At 43.2% G+C, this 19,801-nt stretch overlaps 1 protein-coding gene across 3 annotated transcripts in view; it reads left to right on the top strand.

The window, feature by feature from the left end:
• The window catches only part of fam49al (family with sequence similarity 49 member A, like), a 34,119-nt gene extending 23,180 nt beyond the window's left edge, over nt 1-10,939 (top strand). For all 3 annotated transcript variants that reach the window (XM_030411554.1, XM_030411556.1, XM_030411555.1), the window contains 9 exons: nt 751-872; nt 2,681-2,786; nt 5,785-5,921; nt 6,045-6,122; nt 6,398-6,514; nt 8,116-8,195; nt 8,598-8,724; nt 10,290-10,360; nt 10,451-10,939. In XM_030411554.1, the coding sequence (XP_030267414.1) occupies nt 751-872; nt 2,681-2,786; nt 5,785-5,921; nt 6,045-6,122; nt 6,398-6,514; nt 8,116-8,195; nt 8,598-8,724; nt 10,290-10,360; nt 10,451-10,514 (902 nt within the window). In that variant the 3' untranslated portion in view covers nt 10,515-10,939. The remainder of the gene's footprint in view (nt 1-750; nt 873-2,680; nt 2,787-5,784; nt 5,922-6,044; nt 6,123-6,397; nt 6,515-8,115; nt 8,196-8,597; nt 8,725-10,289; nt 10,361-10,450) is intronic.
• The last annotated feature ends 8,862 nt before the right edge of the window (nt 10,940-19,801 follow it).

Below are 19,801 nucleotides of genomic sequence, written 5' to 3'. Positions count from 1 at the left end.
GAGTTTACAGTATATGTGCTGCTGGCCGTGCATGCCCAGAGGTTGTCCTCCCTGCTGCCTGTTTGTTTTAACAATTCTCACAATTAAACCTCGAGGGCAACAAAAAACGAGTCCCTCTACCCATTTATAGATGTGGAGGGGGAAACAACAGAAAGTGAGAAAAAGATGGATTGGACTATTACTTGAATCCGATGGGACAATTATACCTTTAAAGGCCCGTATAAATCCCAGTTGAGGCGATTAGAGTTCAGGAGGCAGACACTTCGCCCAAGTGGAGCAATCCAGCTGAAAACCATCAGAATGTTTAACCATCAGTTGTGACATCTTCATCCAAACAGTTCCCTGAAGTGAAACTGGCTTGTCATCGTCTGGTCCTCATTGGCCGACCACAGACTGTAATCAAACCTCACTGTGTGACAGAGCGTGGCTCACAGGTCTCTTGTTATAACTCTGTGGTGGGTAAATTGGATCATACATTTACCGGCCAGACCTTAGACGAGCACGGCTGCAATGCCCACTAAGACTTCTAACTCTTATTGCAGCCGTGTAGAGAGTAATTGGTTATCTCAGGCTGTTATCTGGCCTTCATCTTTCCAGCCCTCTCCTTATCTCTAACCTCTTTCTCTCCTCAAATCTTCTCTCCTTTTTTTCCCTCTTGTTTTCGTCACCCTCCCCTCAATACTTTCACTTCCCACTCTCTCTCTCTCTCTCTCTGTCTTTCTTTACTTTCCTTCCTTCCTCCCCTCCCAGATGCCCAGCCCACAGAGGCAGAGACAGCCGTGTGGAACCAGGTCAGTGCCGTGCTGGAGGAGGCTCATGGGATCCTCGCCGAGCTGCAGTCCTATAATGGCGCGGGCCAGGAGATACGAGAAGTGAGCACGAAGCAGTCGATAAAGGGCTGAAAGTCGATAAACTGTCAAGTGCACCGCGCAGTGTGGAAGAAAAAAAAATAAACGCTCGTGTGTGAATCACATGCCAGGGTGGAAATCTGACATGTCGTGTGGTGAACCTTGCAGTAAATATAGGTAGAGACGGAAATGTGTGAAAGTGTTTTTTTTTTTTCAAACAAACACTTCATGCAATATGTTGTTTTCAGTGGGGATGTTATGGCGGAGGGATAAACATCCTCCGTTAGAAAGCCGGCGCGCTGGTCTCCAGACATCACTGCAAACCAGTCCCCTCTGCAGCATGAACGATTGCTGCTGATTGCTCAGCCGCTGGCATTATTCTGCTTGTTAACAAGAGGTGCTGATTCGTTTCCTCTCCCTGCCTCGTAACCTTGAGGACTTACAAGCATTTCTTGAGACTCTGTTTTTATAAACTACATGTCGCAAAGCTTTAAATGTTTGTTGAGTCTGCCGTGCAGTAAGCCCTATACTGACATTTGGGAATACGCCCGTTTATGTTTAAACTGACACGTTTTCTGCTTTAACGTTTCATGAGAAAGTAAATGCTGATTGCACAATGTAATGGCTGCAAAATAATATCATCATCGGCGTTTAGACCTCGCTTCCACTGTGTTATTTTGTCTGCCAGTGGGCACGAAATCTCTCCGATGGGAAAATGAGGGCTGACTGGCGATCCAGTCAGGCTGGCAGCTTGGCACCATTTCCACCTGCGTTCACATCTTCACCGTAGCCTAAATGAATACATAAACTCTCAATTTGTCCAGCGTTGTAGCTGCTACTCTGAGTAAAAATCATGACAATCTGAAGAAAGAATACACGGATCCATCCTTTAAAAATGATGTCATTTTCAGTGGAGCGTGAAAGGGGATTTACTGGCTATATTCTATGTTTTTCTTATTTCAATAAATCCAATGAAGAGAGCAAAAACCAACAATGAATACTGCATATCCCACTGACAAGTATTAACTATGCAGCCAGAGATGATTCCTTCATGGCATGGACCTCCTCTGTTGTTGTTCACTCTAAAAACATGTAAATTTGTCCCAGCATTGCACCAGGTGACATCCTATCATTACCATTAACATTGGCACTGTAATTTATCTTGAGTCAATCCTACGAAGACGTTCCTGCTGCTGTGAATACTCACTACTAGCAAATGTGTATCAGCGCCTGGCTGAAAATAGCCCCCAACTAATGCACCATTTACTAAGGTTGCATAGATGTGCCAGTCTGCTGTGGTGTGAACACTGACGCTTATCATATTTGCTGCTGCAACCCTTCTACTGATTTGCTCCTGTTTGAGTAAAATTTGCGATAACTGAAGTACCCAGCTGTTTTAGGACAACGAGCGAGCTGTTTTGAAGAATGAAACTATACATGTGTGACCCATATTTTAAAACATACATCTTAAATAGGAACAGGTGGGTCTGACATTACTGCATAGTTTATTCTGTTGATGAGAGCCGCCTCATTCTTTAAGGAATCATATCACTCCTTTGTGGTGTGTGCCTGTTGATTAGATGGTTAACGATGTCCAATCAATTTTATTATCACAATAGCCAAACAATGCACTTAAGCGTTAAGTGGGTATTATGTGTCCTTTCACTGATACCTCCATCTTTGCTGAACTGAAATCACTATAGTGTGGAACTTGAAGGTGAAAGTGAAAATGTGACTGAAGTGAAACATCGCTAAAAGGAAGAGAGGGCGGAGAAGATGGGGAGCTTCTGAAAATCCTTTTCGGAAAAGTAACATCTGTTCCCTGCCCACAGGCCATCCAGAACCCGGGCGACCTCGCTCTTCAGGAGAAGGCCTGGAACGCAGTCTGCCCCCTGGTGGCCAAACTGAAGCGCTTCTACGAGTTTTCCCTCCGACTTGGTGAGCACGGCTATTGCATACGGTCTGTAGAGTAGTTTCAGGGGATGTAGCACACTCTCTGGTGGCCATATTGGAGGTCCAATAGGAGTTGGAATTACAGCTGCGAGCAGCTATAACCTAAATCTGAATTTAGAAACAGCTTTAGCTTTCAGTCAGTCAGTCACTAATAGTTGCATTACATCACCTCAGTAGTCGAAAGTGTTTGGCAGAGTGAAGGGAAGGGAGGAGGCCCTAACAGCAGTAGAAGATAATGTGAAGACTGCACACAGACAGAGGAGCATCACTCACATTCATGTGTCTTTGCTGAGGCTAAAATGAGCCTTTCTGACAAAGCTGTAGCGTTTTTGTAGAACACAGAAGTGTAGGAAGACCGCTGACATGTTCAACACTGGTCTCACAGACTCCTACTGCATGACGACTGTCACAGTCCTTTCGTCTTTTCGACAGCTATTCACATGAGACATATGACATGTATTGGATGTGACAGGCAACAACAAAGAGTAAAAAAAAAATGTTTTCATGAGAATATCATTAGAATGATGTATGCGAGGGGACGGCGGTTTTCACAATCATTGCTGAAAGTGTGTTTTTTCAAGGACAACTATTATGCTTTGACTTTTTTTCTTTTCTTCAGTGTGTTATATAGCTTCCCGTGCATGTAAAATATCTCGAAGTCCTTAACAACAGAAGCTCCTCTCTCCCACAGAAAACACTGCTCCTGAAACGCCCCGTCAGTAGTCCTGCCTTTAATTCTGTGACTTTGTGACATCACACTACTTCACAATTTCCCACACTGGCATAATGTAAGCGTGAAGACTAGTTTGGCGCGTGCAAATTGATTTAGCACAGCTTCTCTGTCGTTGTTAGAGGTGCCGGCTCAGGCCTGAGTAAGCTAACCAATCAGAGGAGACTGGTATTCTCGAGGGAGGGGTCTGACAGAGACATGAGCTAAATCAGAGCATTTCAGACAGAAGGGGTATACAGTGCTGCAGCTATGGATGGTATGAGAAAACTGAGGCCATTGAATGATGATTTGTGACATCATAATTGGTTTGGAAGCGATCCTGTTCCAATGTGGAAACCTAAAGCCACCAGCGCACATACGCTGAGAGTGGACTTAAGATATTTGCATATCAATTCACTCATTTTAAGTGAGGGAGCCATTAGAGAATTCTCATGGGTTCCGTAATACATGTGTGGAGGGGATCTTTAAAGAAGTGGCAGATTAGTGTTAAGGCGATGAACGCGGCGAGAAGCTCGTCTTGTTCTGTCAGCGCTGCTTCACAGCTCCAACTCCATGTTGCCACGTAACCACCGTCGTGATTTTACATGCAGTGTCAGAAGGCAGCATTCCGAAACACACACACACACTCACAAACACACACACACACACACACACAGTAATGTCCTCTCAGCCATCTCTGCAGCATCCTGACCCGGCAGCCAGGCAGCCGTTGCTACGGAAACAGCGGTACATGGTTGTCCAGAACGTAGAGAGAGAAGTAGGAGAGAAGCAGTAGAGTTCGGCTGCCGCCTCTGCTCTGCCTTCCAATAATACTTCCATCTCGTGGACACCGTGCTCTCAGCTTACCATAGAAAGAGGGCTGACTAATAATTAATGATAATGTATCAGCGCTAATGTATCCACGAGACGCAGCACAACAGACATCTTGTGGACATCGCCTTCCTGCCGTCTTTATGAACACGAATGAGTCAGAACTTGAACATCATTCCTGATTCTGTCCCCTAGCAGCACCTTTTTTTTGGATTTATGTGCTCGATCAAAGGGTGCAAGAAGAGGTGAAGAGGTCGCATGTACAGTAAACAAACAGCCGGAGGGTTTCTACATCCAATCTGTCAGTGTATGCCCTCAGGAGTCAGTGCTCAGGATCGGCACCATGAGCTCTGTGCTAACAACAGGAGGGAGAGTGGGGCTTCTGGCCAGGCCCTTTAGATGAAACACTTCAGTGTTGTATTTATAGAAGGCCCTTATACATTTTTAATGCGGAGGGAAGGGATGGGGCCTCTGGAGACTCTGCTTCTGAGGCATTGCTACCACGTACAGCCTCCTGGGTCCGGCTCTGGTGTCTGATTTGTTATAGCACTGAAGAGGCTTGGCTTCAATAGCATATGTGACACGGTGGATATGTTTATCCACTGGTACGATGTCAACAAGGAGGCCGAGGCGGCGGCGTGAACTCTGTGGGGAACCACTTACTGTAGATGTTTGTTTGGCTTCTCTTGAAATGTATAGTTAAGACCTGTTGTCATTGAGGGCAACAAGGAATCAGTTGACCTGCTGAACCTCGGAAAAGGTCAGTATTACTCTGCAGGCTCAGCGCAGTGTGTCGTAAAAAGACTCCAGTCACGCTAACATCTCTGCGATACTTCATGTTGCGCTAAAAATTGTGTTAGAGGGTGAGAGATAAGGATTTTAAAACAAGACGGTTAATAAAAAAAAGCCTCTATTTCCGCTATTTAATAATTTCCACATCAGTGAATTCTGCACTGTGAAAACATCCAGTTGAATAAGTCACATCTCTTGTATAGCTTTTGCAACAAGCTGAACATTTTAACCCAGCAGCCATACTAGCAGCTTTGTGAGTGCTTTCAATTAAATGCTAATGTGAAAAGTGGCCTGTTTTAGGACCTGAACGATGCTCCCAGAGGGGGTCCAAATGTTTGTTATGCTGCCTGGGGCCAGATCCTTCTGTACCAGGCTCCATTTCTAAAAGCTCGACAGGTATCTGGCGGTATCCAACAAGGACGTGACACAACTGGAGTGAAGTGATTTCAGGTTTGAAGCAGTTTAAACCCCGCTGCTTGCTGCATTTTGCTGTTTAAATCTGGTGACCTGGAAGAGACGTCAGATCCAGACCAGATTAGCGAGACTTACATGGGTCCGAACATGAGGAGATAGAAGCCTGTACAGCAGCAGCAGTGTGACATGCAGACTTGTGCCGATACGTACATTTCTGACATCTCAGTATGTTTGCAGAGAATGCCTTGCGCAGCCTGCTGGAGGCGCTGACCAGCCCGCCGTACGCTCCCATGCAGCACCTGGAGAGAGAGCAGGCCCTGGCCAAACAGTTCGCTGAGATCCTTCATTTTACACTCAGCTTTGATGAACTAAAGGTGAAGGGAGCCATTCTTGGTCTAATTACAGGCCTCAGACTGACCTTTACTGTCTTGAAAAATCAATATATTCCTTCTATTGGCTTTTGAAAAGCTAAATCACCTCTTCTCTTCAACATGCAGATGACAAATCCAGCCATTCAGAATGACTTCAGCTACTACAGGAGGACCATAAGCAGGAACAGGCTGAACAACCAGCAGGTGAGGCGTTGGGAGACTGTTTGTGTTGCATACATGATCAAATGTTCAGCTCAAGCAGCATGGTTTCACTTTTACTGTTCAATCATTAATGTCTAACGAGGAGACGCGCTCCTCTCCTCCCAACGACACAAAGCGAGAATCAGCGTTTCAATTGCCGTTTAGTAACACGAATGAGAGCCAGGATTGGCTTCCTCGTTACTGGATGACACGATTATTGGCCTGTGTGCAGATGATGATTCATGCTTTTTGAAGATGTGATTCATTTTGGCACACAGCTGGAAGCGGAGAACGAGGTTAACAACGAGATGGCCAATCGGATGTCCCTGTTCTACGCTGAAGCAACACCGATGCTGAAGACTCTGAGTAACGCCACCACCAAGTTTGTTTCAGAGGTAGAGTCACCGTTCTTTCCCAGTCAGATACACATATACAGGAAGTCTCATGTGTCAAGACTCGGTTCGCACAGAGTGGGAACGTTCTCAACTGATCTTGAGTTTTTAATTATTGTCAATAATGCCAAATGCCAGAATCAATTCATTAGGAAAGCATCCGAAAAATTAATCAGGAGGGAGTTAAAGGTGTAGTTTTCTTCAGGAACTGCCACGGACCAAAGGAGATAATCAATCCGTCTCTTTGGCAGATGAGGTAGAGGAGATAGAAGCCAGATTAAAGATTGGGTGGACAAACAAAGTCAAACACGCAGCATTGGAGTGTGTCGTTGAAATACACCTTAAGTACGTTACTTGCAGGACAGCCTAGACTTTGTTTAGAGAGGTCTGCAAGTTCCAAAATCAGAAATAAATAAATGACATGAATATATATTTTTTGTTCATTTAATTGGATGTTAATTTATTCACTAAAAAGCATGCTAACCAGCCATCCCCGGCCCAAAGCTCCTGAGCTAGAGGTACCAGTACTCCCCGAGCTCCTGTCCCCGTCAGTCATCCCTAGAGATGTGTCAGTCGTCCATACATTCCCACACTGTCCTTTTCAAGTAATACTTAAGATCAAAACTGATCATATGCCCCAGAAAGTCAGTGGTGACGAAAGTTAACTCATTTATTTCAAATCAAAGTATTCCTGTATTATCAGCATCGTGTCCTCATGCAGACAGATGGTCCCGATCAGCAATGCATCATTTTATATGCTCATCATGCACAGAACTACCTGCCAACTAACTGTAAGAGTTTCTTTATTGCAAACATCGTCTAAAGTCTGTGTAGCGGAGGGAAGACACACTATGACGCGATACATCATTCAGAGAACAACCGAGGAGAACGTGTCTCGACGGATCAGCCTATACCTGCACGCTTGTTTCCTCATCACACGGCTGTGGTCAATGTCAAGACGTCCTGCGCTGAGCGAGCAGAGAGGACACGCAGACGAGAGCACCCAGTCTGTTAATAAACACCGACGGGGATCAGAGTACAGTCGTGAATGTTCTGGAACGTGAGAAAAATCAATGCAGGTATAACTGTTTTTACACTGCAAAAAAATAACTTCAATACGAATGTGATTTACGCAGCTTTATAACTCATCCGTATCAGAAGTACCGACATAAGATTTAGGGTTTAGTCAATAGACGTCCTTTGCGCGCTTGCGTCCTCACCTCAGGTGCCTCTGCTGGACGGTTGCGTGACCACCTCCCCTTCTCCTTTCCTTTGCTGTCACAACAGTATTTAATGTAGAGGAAGCAGTTGTTTTTTTTTTTTTTAACGTTACACCTCAATACTTTTAGGACTCATGCAAAATTCAGAGGACATGCTGGTCATGATTGCCTTGATGCTGACCTCATACTTGGACCGAACTCTGCAGATGTACTGTGTCTCCACCTTGTGGTGGAACATTTGTTCAATCCGGACAGAAAGTGCTGAGGAAGATGTGGGCGCATCTGATAGTGAGGGATGGGACGATCACTTCCCGTGTTTATCTGATTCCCAGACGTTCAAATCTCACTCTTCTGCTGAATCTCTTTCCTCTCTCCGTCCGTCAGAATAAGACCCTGCCCATCGAGGACACCACGGACTGCCTGAGCACCATGGCCTGTGTGTGCCGTGTCATGCTGGAGACTCCGTGAGTACTTTCCGCACTCTGCCTCCTCTCCATCATCCTTTCCTCGATCCATCTCCCTCTCCTTTTCTCAAAAGGTCAAAAGCTGAGATTTTAATTAACGAGCTCTTGCAAAGTGAATACAAAAGAGGCCTTCTCAAGTTCGAGCCACTAATTCAATCTACCGAATGACACAGTGAGTCATTCAGAGTCCTTCATGCTAAATTTAAAACGCTTAAGTCTTTTGTGTTGGGCGTCTTCATGTGAATAAAAAGTCATCAGCGACGTGCCGAGGGAACCACAAAGTGCTTTAAATAACAGCAGTGATATTCTCTGTCACCCTGACTCTGTCCTGTCCTGTCCTCCGCTCATTGTAGAACTGTTTAAAAGCTCTGGTTAAACTCTCTTCCCTTGTCTCTGTCGCAGGGAGTACCGCTGTCGGTTCACCAACACAGACACTATGCTGTTCTGCATGAGGGTGATGGTGGGAGTCATTATTCTCTACGACCACGTTCACCCTGTCGGGGCTTTCGCCAAGACCTCCAAAATCGATGTGAGTACAAGCGGATGCACGTGATTTCTGCCTCCCAAACACCATCAAACAATCCCCTCAAAATTCATATTCATCCATCAAAAACTGTATAACATTTTGAGTCCAAATATGCTATTTCTTCTTACTTTTGTACCTGATTATGTGCATTCCCTAATGAAATATAGTAGAAATTTTAAAGTGAATTTGGCTCTAAATCTGGTTTATACTTCTTGAATGAACTTGATATACACCAGTCATGTCATCCCCTTCTAATGCAAAGGAGGCTGGTCAGAGTAGAAGTAGTAGGGGGATCAATGCATTTGATTTATTATTGATAACACAGCATCATACTGGAGTGGTGTGGGCTGACTCTGCTAACCCACCACACTTATTGTGATCGGCTTGGCTGCTGTGGAGAGATTCAGTTTCTGTTTGAAGTCGTGTCTACCCCGACGAGAATATGTTTTGATTGGAAAAAAAAGTAAAGGCTTTAAATTCTTCTTATTCCTATTAATGCTATAGCTTATTTATCATCAGAATAAAAAACCAATTCACTACAGGTCTTGATATTTACACTTAATTTTATGGTCCTTTGAATAAGGGCTGGTTAGCAGGTAATAATAGAAAGCACTTCTATTATTTATATTTAGAACATTTATAAGCACTTGAAAGAAATGTAAAGGTGCAATATGTTAGAATAATAGTTTAAAATGTTGTCACATATGTCTATGTATTGTGTTGTAGTGATATCTACTGTAGTTAGCATGCTAACCAGCTAGCCCCAACCAAAGCTCCCACACAACACTCTCCTCTTGTCCCAAGCTCCCAGTTTGGACCACTAGCAGCACGGCTAACTGAGCTAACTAGCCAACGGCAGCTACAGTTAGCAGTTCCTCCTGTGTTATGCTGCACCACTATTTGTGTGGAGTATGAATTGCTCGATGGCCACAGTTAAAAACAGTTTATAGATGATTTAGGAATATCAGCAAAAACCTTACCTATCTCAAGTTTCTTTTTTTATAATTGTTAATAATAACAATACAAACACATTTATTGAGTTTGGCTTACATTATTTTATTTAACATAAGTTTTAACAATTAAAATTAATCGATTAAGTCAATTTTTTGTTGATGTGGTCAGTGATGATTGATGTCATGTTTTCATAGTGTCTTCGACGATGTAGGCAATAAGAAGTGGCTTTTTTGAATTTATTTACTCAATAATTCTTACTAATATAAAGCCTAATATAAACGTTAAGATGATTTTTCCCCCCCTAGTTTTTGTAATTGTAGCTTTTTCTTGTACAACACTTCATATTTTAACCTTCACAGGCTGATAAAACCATTTAAATCAAACAGCCCGAGGAGCAAAAATCCTTTAATTGACCCTCTCTCAGCTCATGTCAAGTACCTTATAAAAACGTGCCGTTTCTCATGAATCACAGCTGCTCAACATGAAACTGGGAGATGAGGTCACTTACTGTTACAAATGTGTGTTTTTGAGTCAGTGTGTGAGCAGCAGGAGATGCGTTGACCTGAGGCTGCTGACCTTTCTCTAACACCCTGTGTTGTCTTTGTGTCGGGCAGATGAAGGGCTGCATCAAGGTGCTGAAAGAGCAGCCGTCCAACAGTGTGGAGGGGCTTCTGAACGCACTGAGGTGTGTATCAGTGTGTGTGTGTGTGTTTTACTAGCAAAGACAGTTGTACAAGTATTTCAACATACCTCTCTCTGTCGCCTTGTTCTTCAGGTATACGACACGGCATCTAAATGATGACAGCACCTCCAAACAAATCAGGGCCCTCCTGCAATGAGAGAGAGGAGGAGAGGGAGGAGAGGAGGAGAAAGAAAGAAAGAAAGAAAGAAAGAAAGAAAGTGGGAGGAGGAAACCAACGCCAGTGGCTGATAAACCTGTTTGTTTACAACGAACAAAGAAAAATCATCTCCAGGTTAAGAGCAACCTGCTGATAATAAGAAGAGGAAAAATAATTATATATATTGTCAGCTGTCCATCATTCTGTCTCTCATTTTGTAAAGTAAGAAAAGAGAAAAAAAAAAAAAAGCCAGAAATGAAAATATAGATATATATTAAAACGAGTGAAACACAAGCAGCAGATGAAAAATAAGTAGGATGAAAGAGGAAGCTATATTGCAAAATTTAAGGTCAGAACTAAAAATGTACAAAAAAAAAAAAAAAACAACAAAAAAAAAACAAGGGTTCATGTTCCAGCAGTAGTCTGACAAGTATTTTTGCACACACTTTGACAACAACGCCATCTCCTTTCCCCTGAAATCTGATCCCAAACTGATCCCTGTGCTCCCCTCACACACTCAGATCACCCGGGTGGGTTTCTGAGCTCTCGAGGTGTGCAGATGAGGTCTCCTTCAGCTGCACCGACCTCCACCTGCAGGTGATTTATGGAGCAATGTGATGGATACTCTCCGGAGATTTGCTTCTGCCTGCTGTCTTTTCTGCGTCGGTGCGGCTGAAGGAAAGGAGGCGAAGGTGTAAAAGGAAGCCGCCTCCATAGTCTCCCCGATTTCTCCTCCGTTATCCATCACCCTCATGCCTTTATCCATCCACCCATCCAACCATCCACTCCACTGGACATGTGGTTTTTCCTTGGCACAACAAAAAAAAAAAAAAAAACTCCATCCAAGCCTTGTGCCCTTACGCTGTGTTTGTTTTCCAGCACAAAACATCCTGCGAGTGTCTGGCGTTACTTGAACAATATCGTTCACTCTCTCTCTCTTTCTTCATGGTGCTAATGTGGTTTAGATATCACAGTACTAGCTTGTTAGAAATGATTACAAAAAGGGTTCCTTCGTTGCTTTTTTGCACTAATAAGTCTCACACTCAGGGGGGGGGATTTCACATTAGTGCACAAACAGGAATGAACGACCTGCGAGATCCATAAAAACAAAAGGCATTCTAGGAAACCACAGCACACTTACTTCTTCACCCAGTGCCAAAGCTGATTGGTTTTTGCTTTTTATTAAATCAACGAGCCAGGCTCGGAAAAAGTACGCTTGTTGTCTTGTGAAACATCACTGATCATCGGTTACGTACATGTGAGGATCAGAAGCGACGCGCACGGCAGAAAGTGGTCATATTTTACTCGCAAGGATTTTAAGGGAGAGCTCCGAGTGTTCCAGTGTAAATACGTGAGGCTTTTCTCAGCGGGCACCTACACGGCCAGCTCGGGTCCTCGAGGGAAAAACACATCGATATCTGCATACAACTAGAGTTCTTTCTTTTAGTACGAGGTCGTGGAAGATCTAAGTCATTGTGGGAAATAAATATTTAAAACAAACAAAAAAAAAAAAGATTCAAAAAGGAGATTTAAAAAGAAGTGCTGTACTTTGGATGTCTATAGCCCTTAGTCTAATTTAATTTGATCTTATAATATATTTTCTATACAGGGGTATGTGCACAAGCATATTCTGTATAAATATATAGATGGCATGTTGTAAAAGTTCTGACAGAAATGTGTAAATAAGGTGTTTTTATTCATTTTTAATTGTTCAGTGACGCTGAAATTGGGTATGTGTTGTCTCTCAGAATTACCATGCGTTTGGCTTGGACCATCGGACTTGCCGTAGTCATAGGTTTCAGAAATTCAGCTTCATTATGGCGAATGAACCAGAGGGAGGGGAGGGCCGCTAAGGGGAGGGGTCGGGGCTGTCCATTTGCTTGTTATTTTGTACATTTTGTGCAACAATAAACTTGTCATTTATTACATTCAAACACTGATGTTGTGTGTCTGTGGAGCTCCGTCCGCGACGTTAGGTCTGATACACGTGAAGTTGACGATGACCTTTATGTTTTCAATGAAGTTAGCTGTGAACACACACAGGGACGCTGTTTCACTCAGTCACATGAAGTGAATCAATCTGTGCAGTTGCTGTAGTTTGAGTTAATGGGCATCGTCTCAATAAGATACAACTATAATCAAGCAAATTGGCGACAATGACTGCAGTATTTTAATGGATGGGTACACAAATGATCTAGGCTGCCTTTAAAGAAAATAAAAAGCTGTCGCAGCACATGATCACTGAACAATTGTTCATATTGTAGTTCATCCTCTTGTTCATAATGGTCATTGAGAGATTCCTTCCTAATGCTCTTCCAGTCTAAGAGATGAGACAAAGATCAGAAGATTGACTTTTCCGGAGTTACTGTCTTCTTACTGTGAAGTTATCTCTTCTTCTACTGTCCTTCCACTGAGACTCAACAAGGAAACACTGTCTGGAGAACACAACGAGGAAATTCTGCACTAAAACCCAGTTTTTTTTTTTAAATCAGTTTAGTGATTTGAATGACTCAGACTGCTGAAACCTCATAATAAGCTTAAAAGGACAATATGTAAGGACTGGCCTGCTGTCCAATCAATGAAACAAATAGGGGACAAAGCATCACTAGAGAAACTGCTAACTGTAGCTACTGCCGCTGAAACAGGAGCTCTAGATCAGGATGGGCCAGGCTGAGCCGGACAGCATCCTCCAGAACTGTTATTGTTTCACATTCTCTAGACACATTTAGTTGATTTTTTTTCTTCTCCCACTAAAATCACCATACTGCGCCTTCAAGATAATATTTGGAGTTTATTTTCTCTTTTCTATCGGAATATAGTTCAGATTTGGTTTCGAATCACTTCCTTTAGAAACGCATCAGAAAGCGATCTTTTAGCAGCCGGGATGAACAGGCTCTCAAGAGCAGTTCCTGAAGGGGACGCCAAAAAGTACTGTTGTATTAACCGAGGTAACGGACCGAGCACAATGCAGTCTTATCAGCAGTGTAAAATTGTTCTAGTCTACTGAGCGGTAGAAGTAAATAAATTTCCGACACATCTTTTGTCTTAGGTTAACTTTTGCCATGTAGCTACTTACTGGAGGTCAGCCGGCACCACCAACACACTCCCACAGACCGCTCCACAGACACACTCACCTGCACTTAAACAATTTTTAACAACATAAAAACACATTGTTTACAATCTACAATTAGCACAATAGGCTAATGAGGGGGACAACTCTCTTTTTCAACATTGTTCCCAACAGGTGGGGGTCCTGACCCACCTTGTCACAATAATGTCCCCATATGTGAACAAGGAATCATTAGGAGGCATGAATATGTGCTGGGGGTAACAATAAGGTGCACAAACAAAATGATAGAAGCACCTTTGTCTTATCCTCTTAGTTGACAGAGAGCACAGGGAACAAGACAGAAGTGTGTGGAAACTTTTATCATTCAGTGTGAACAGGAGGAATGATTACAGCAATCTTAATCTATTTCAATATTCAAACTATATATATAAAAATAGGATAGGCAACCGTGTTAAAGACTTACTGTGTTGTAAAGTGTTGAAATGTTATTTCCAATCCTCCCAAAATGACCGTACAGAAAGAGGTGATTGATGAGGCAGCAATCAATTAAACACACACACAAAATCTAATTCTGTCAAACAAAATCTTATATCCTCTATTTATTCTTTATACGTTTCATACTGTATGGTGTAATACTGTTTATGTTCATTAACGATGATTCAGATGAAACCATATAAAAGAGGGAAAAGCACTCTGTTGCTTGAACCACTGAAGTAGGAGAAAAATCACTAAATTGCAGAACATAAAAATATGTTCTTTGTGCTCAAGAGAGACGTTACGTTGGTCAACAACCACCTCAAAAAAGAAGCCAAAGAACACACAGAAGCAAACGAAGCCGTAATAATCACAACATCCAAAAAAAAAAGAGCATCAACAGGCAGATGCAGTGTTTTCAATTTCATTTGTACTTCTGGGTTCCATCAAGGATTGTGATGACATTTCTCAGTCTTATCACTGAATGCTCTGCCAACGCGTGTCCTGGTACAGTCTGTTCTCATGTATGTTCTTCAGACCCGTTCCCTCTCTGACCACAAGGGGGCAGCAAAAGACCAATTTATGAAAGAACTGACAACCAACCAATTAAGATCAATACATACAAATAACCTGCTTTAATGGGCTCAGAATGGAAGAGATACACGTCGCCCCAGCTGAGAGGACCTCCTGAATCTTGGCAGCCTAATGTTGAATAATTAATGATGTAACTGATCTGGTGTTCCGCATAATAATAATGTCTGATAATGGAAAATATCATTTAACACTCGATCATGAGTCGTGAAGGCTCTAATGAAGCAGGTTTTTAAATAATATCCGTCCAGTCAGCTGGACTGTACAGTGCGAGCGCTGGAGGGTGTAAAGTAGGGCAGGGGGACACAGGAGAGCCTGTCACAAGTTATATATGGAAAGGAGATCAGCAGGAGGATACTGGACCGTCTTATAGGGCAGAATGCAACCACAGAGGAAGAGGCAGCTGCGAGGAGAGACACACAGACACTGTCCTGAACCAACAGTGATTTGGATGTTAAATTTCAAAGATAGTAGGCAAATATGGTATCTCCGTTTAGAAACAGGAGTGAATTGTGTGTGCGTGTGTGTGTGCGTGTGTGTGTGGCACAGACCAGTATCCACAGCTTTGGCTTTGTGCCCTAACTGTCATGTAATAAATAAGGAACCAGTGTCTCTTAACTTCCCTACTGGAATGCATTCAAATTCAAAGCAGCGTTTCTCCTGACAAACAGCAGTTATTCACTGACTTTTAACAGACGATTTGACGCGCAGAATAACAGAAAGTCGCACCAGATAAGCAGGCGACTTAATGTGCCATGCAAAAAAACGAAAAAAAACAAAAAAAACAATTGAGTTGAGGCAGGCTTTTTAACCAAATGAACTGTAGATTTTCACTTTGGAGCCAGAAATACATTTTTCCAAGTGTTTTGTCTGGACCTTTACTCACGTCAAGGCGGCAAATCCTCCATCGTGGGACGTTAAAACTCATTAAAACCCAGACGAGTGGAATATATTTAAGGGTTCGCACCTTTCGCACACCTTTTTCAATAGCCCGGGACACACTGGTGCTTTTATGACGCAGAATTCATTTGCAAGAAATGTCACACTGAAACGAGAGAGTAAAACATGCAAATGCAAAAACAGCGGGGTAAGTTTGAGGTTATCATAATGTAGCTGGAGCCGCCACAACAGCAGCAGTGACGGGGGATGAGACAAGGAGTTATAAAAAATAAAATAAAATAAATAAAGGACTGTTGTTGTTTTTTGTGTGGCTCAGGGTCAGGAGTGTTTTCTCTTCAGATAAATTCCGACAGTTGAAGCAATCTCAGATAATCTCCCTAAAATCCCCTGAAGTGCCTTCTCAAATTCCCCCCCCTGCGTTGTCTCCTTCCCTCTTCAAGGCGCGCGGCAGCAGCAGGGCTCGGGCCAAACGGATCAGCTATTAACCGTTAACCGCCTCGAGGAAGGAACACCTTATCAGCCGAACAGAGTGGGTGATACATTCAACAGCGGTTTCACTCCGTTGGCTTCCCCTCCCGCCCAAAACGCAACTCTTGAGCCAGACACACGCACAACAAAAACACTGTCTTTTTTCCCTCTTTGTCTCCCTCTCACACACCTCACTGAAGAGAACGCCACCCATCACGTGACTCATATCACAAGAAAAGTTTTCTTCCACGCCAGGCCGCGGTGTAAATGAGCCGGGGTGTCGTTAGGGCCGGTTACCAACTGCCGGGCAACACTTCTGTGTAACACATCTGATCGCTTTAATCTTTCAGTGTTGGCTGTTTGGTGACTTTGGAGGGACACGACACAATAGAATGTGTTCATTCATTTCCTTTCGGTCACAAGACTGCTAATGTTTGTCAGCGGAGGAGGTCCAAACTCCAGCGACACAAACAATAACTGTACTGTGAAACGACAGATTTCTGCTCGTGCTCTTAATCAGGGTGATAGAAAATTAAGTTGTTCTTTACACAACATGCTACAAATTGTCTCTCAGCAGCCTGCCCACGTATGATACATGTCAAACACCTGGTAATATTTGGGCCCCTCTCTCGAATGCCCAGTCTGCTCTGATTGGTCAGCTCGCACACACCTGAGCCAGCATCGTGTCTCTGGTCAGTTTTCAACTTCACTTTTACCTTGAATTTAGGCATAAATGTTGCAAATTTGTGTCATGGTGATGTGGTCCTATGTCACAAAGTCATGGAATTAAAGGCCAGCGGGGCAAGAGACGAGGTGGTTCAGACACTTCAGGCATCAGTGTTTCCTGTGTTTCCAAATATAAACCGCCACCAAAAAGCCACAAATAATGCTCAGAACAGCACCAAACTTCAGCAACAGTACAAATAGGGTCTCAGCACATAGTCCGGGGCATCTAACCTCCGCTAGCTTAGCTGGATTTCTACTGAAAAGCTGACTAAATGTACCTCTCTTCTGCAGCAGCTTCCTGTTGACGGGAAGTCCCGACGAGTCGATTACCGAGTGCAGTAGAGTTCTGCGGTTCATGGATGAAAATGTATGATTATGACTCCATGGAAAAGCAATCAAAGTTCATATATGTCATACCTGCCAGTTTATAACAGTTATTATCGAGAGCGGACAGGGAAAATAACAGAATTGAACATTTCTAACCGCACTCGGTAATCGTCACGTCGGGACTTCCCCGACCTGGAAGCTGATGGAGGAGAGTTGAAATCTGTTTTTAGCTTCACAATAGAAATCCAGCTAAGCTAGCGGAGGTTAGATGCCCCGGACTATGTGCTGAGACCCTATTTGTACTGTTGCTGAAGTTTGGTGCTGTTCTGAGCATTATTTGTGGCTTCTTGGTGGCGGTTTATATTTGGATCCATTTACTGCAGTGTATTGTTGTCATACGGTCGTTTCTGAGGTTGATAAAACTCCGTAAAGTAGCGGTCTGCTAACTTGATCTCTCGAGAGGGAGTCTAACACAGTTTCACGGTGTGTTAGAACATGGATTAAACTTACACCGGAATATCCCTTTAATGGTGGACCACGGGCCAAAAGATGCAAAATCATACTATATACGGGAGCCCAGAGAGGCAAGTGAGAAAAAACTGTCCAACCTGTTGGTCTAAAATGTTTTCTCTGCTGTCTTTAAGACAGAATGTTTCTGAATAAGATCCCACATTATGTTTCTGACATCAGACACCATGGTGGGTCAAAATAAACATTCCAGCGATCCAACATTCGCCCTCGGGGGAGACTCTGGGCAGCCCTGCTTTACAGGCTGATACAGCTTTTGTATACATGATTAAGTGTCAAACACACGCTAGTCACAGATATGATCAATTTATATTCAAATACCTTATCTCAGAGTAACAACAGGTATTTCTATCTATAAAAGGATCCACTCATTACCCATTTCAGATGCTGTACCCTCATTCAGTCTAAAGTGTTGCACGAGTAGCGCTTAGAACACGGCATAGCAGAGGTGCTTAATTACCTCCTTCTCACGTTCAGAAACATAAAGTCAATTCCAAGACTGCTTTATCTGCAGCAGATATGAGACACGCTGCGTTACAATGACCTACTGTGGTTACCAATGCACAAACGGAGCGTGAATATCTGAAATATTCAGTGTGTGAGGTGTGTTTGTGTGTGTGTGTGTGTGTGAGGTGTGTGTGTGTGTTTGTGTGTGTGTGTGCGACCATTGTGGAGACCCCTCCTTTCTGCTGCTTAGCATGTTGAAGTGCACAGCTTCTTTATAACAGGGCCCTTTGTCTGAGGAGGATGTGTGTTCGAGCACATGTCTGCGTCCAGCAGCTGCTGTCGCTCTACATGCCATCTAATGTTACGTCTGGTTGCATAACACGCTTAGGACATGAGTGAGCCGTGAGCTGCCACACACACACACACACACACACACACACACACACAGGTCTGTTTTACAATATCTGTAAAAGTTAGCAGGGTTATGCAGCAGGTTTGAGAGGTGTAAGTGTAGAATCAGTAGCACGGTGCAACTGAAGTAGTTTAAATTTAGAACACGTTCAGGTGAGCAGCCACTTGTTTTGGTCTCTGTGCAAGAGCTTTTCAGTACACAGTGTTCAAAACAAAGCAAAGACTCCAAGTGTACTGTGCTTTTTAAACGGCAGATGGATCAGATTTGGAGGAGCGAGTTGTAGTTGAGTCTCATTCCCATGGTGATGAAAGATTGGGGTCTGAGCCAACTGTCTGTCTCCTGAATAGCTTTAATAGAAACATGGCGTTGCTTTAGGATGATCAGCACTTCAGGTCATATGCATCCTTTGACCTCAGTGTCTCTCATCACACTACAGGATATTAAAAACAAAGACAGCTTATGAAATATCTTCGAACCCCAAATTCGAAAGTGACAGCAGCTTTCCATTTATTATTATCAGTGGGTTAAAAATCGAATCAGCAAATGTTCTTCCTGAAAGACCCCGCTGTCAGCTGGTTTGGTGGTAATTTGATTCAACCAGTATTCATTTGATTTTCCGGCCATTTGGGAGCAGCACAACAATTTGAAGAGCAAAAAAATGCAACGGAGCAACAATGAAGCATCAACGTTTTCGGTCGTGCTTTGTGCGCGACGTGCAATATTTACTCTCTTTTTAGGTCTGTTTTTGGTCTCCACAGACTTGTGAGGGAAATATGGAGCTTTTCAGCAGCTAAATGCTACGCTGTGTTCGCCAGCTGCACGGCTGTTTTGTGCTGGAAACCAAAGCCTGACGCTGAAAGATCATTAAGCAGGGGAATGTGCAAAGTTGTCATTTTTTAAATGTATAAAAAAAAAAAAAACAGGAAAACAGAACAGAAAATGGCTCTTTACAGTTCATAACATAATCCAAGTCTCTGGAGGCCCCAGGATACCAAACTGATCTGAAAAGATGTTGTTTACGCCATTTTTATTTAAGGCTGAAATCTTCACTGTAGCTGCTGCAAGGTCAGATGTAAAAGCTTCTGAAGTGGGTACGCTAGCTTGAGGCTGTAAATAACATCTTTTCAAATTAATTCTTGATGTCTACGACTTCCAGAGACTTGCATTCCACCAGGCAAGGTCAATGGAGGCTTATTCTAAGACAAGCCTCCATTGACTTCAGTTGTTGAGGATGAGCTGTGAAGCTCCAGAAATGACTGTGGATTGCAAAACGTCAACCGACTCTCCAGTGGCACGTGGCTGAGCAGGTAATGGCAGAAAAATGTTCTAAAATCTTTGAGATAA

The sequence above is a fragment of the Sparus aurata genome, chromosome 3, assembly GCF_900880675.1.
Source record: "Sparus aurata chromosome 3, fSpaAur1.1, whole genome shotgun sequence".
Classification (NCBI taxonomy): domain Eukaryota; kingdom Metazoa; phylum Chordata; class Actinopteri; order Spariformes; family Sparidae; genus Sparus; species Sparus aurata.
The sequence above is the reverse complement of the archived record's forward strand: the minus strand, read 5'-3'. Positions and strand labels throughout refer to the sequence as shown.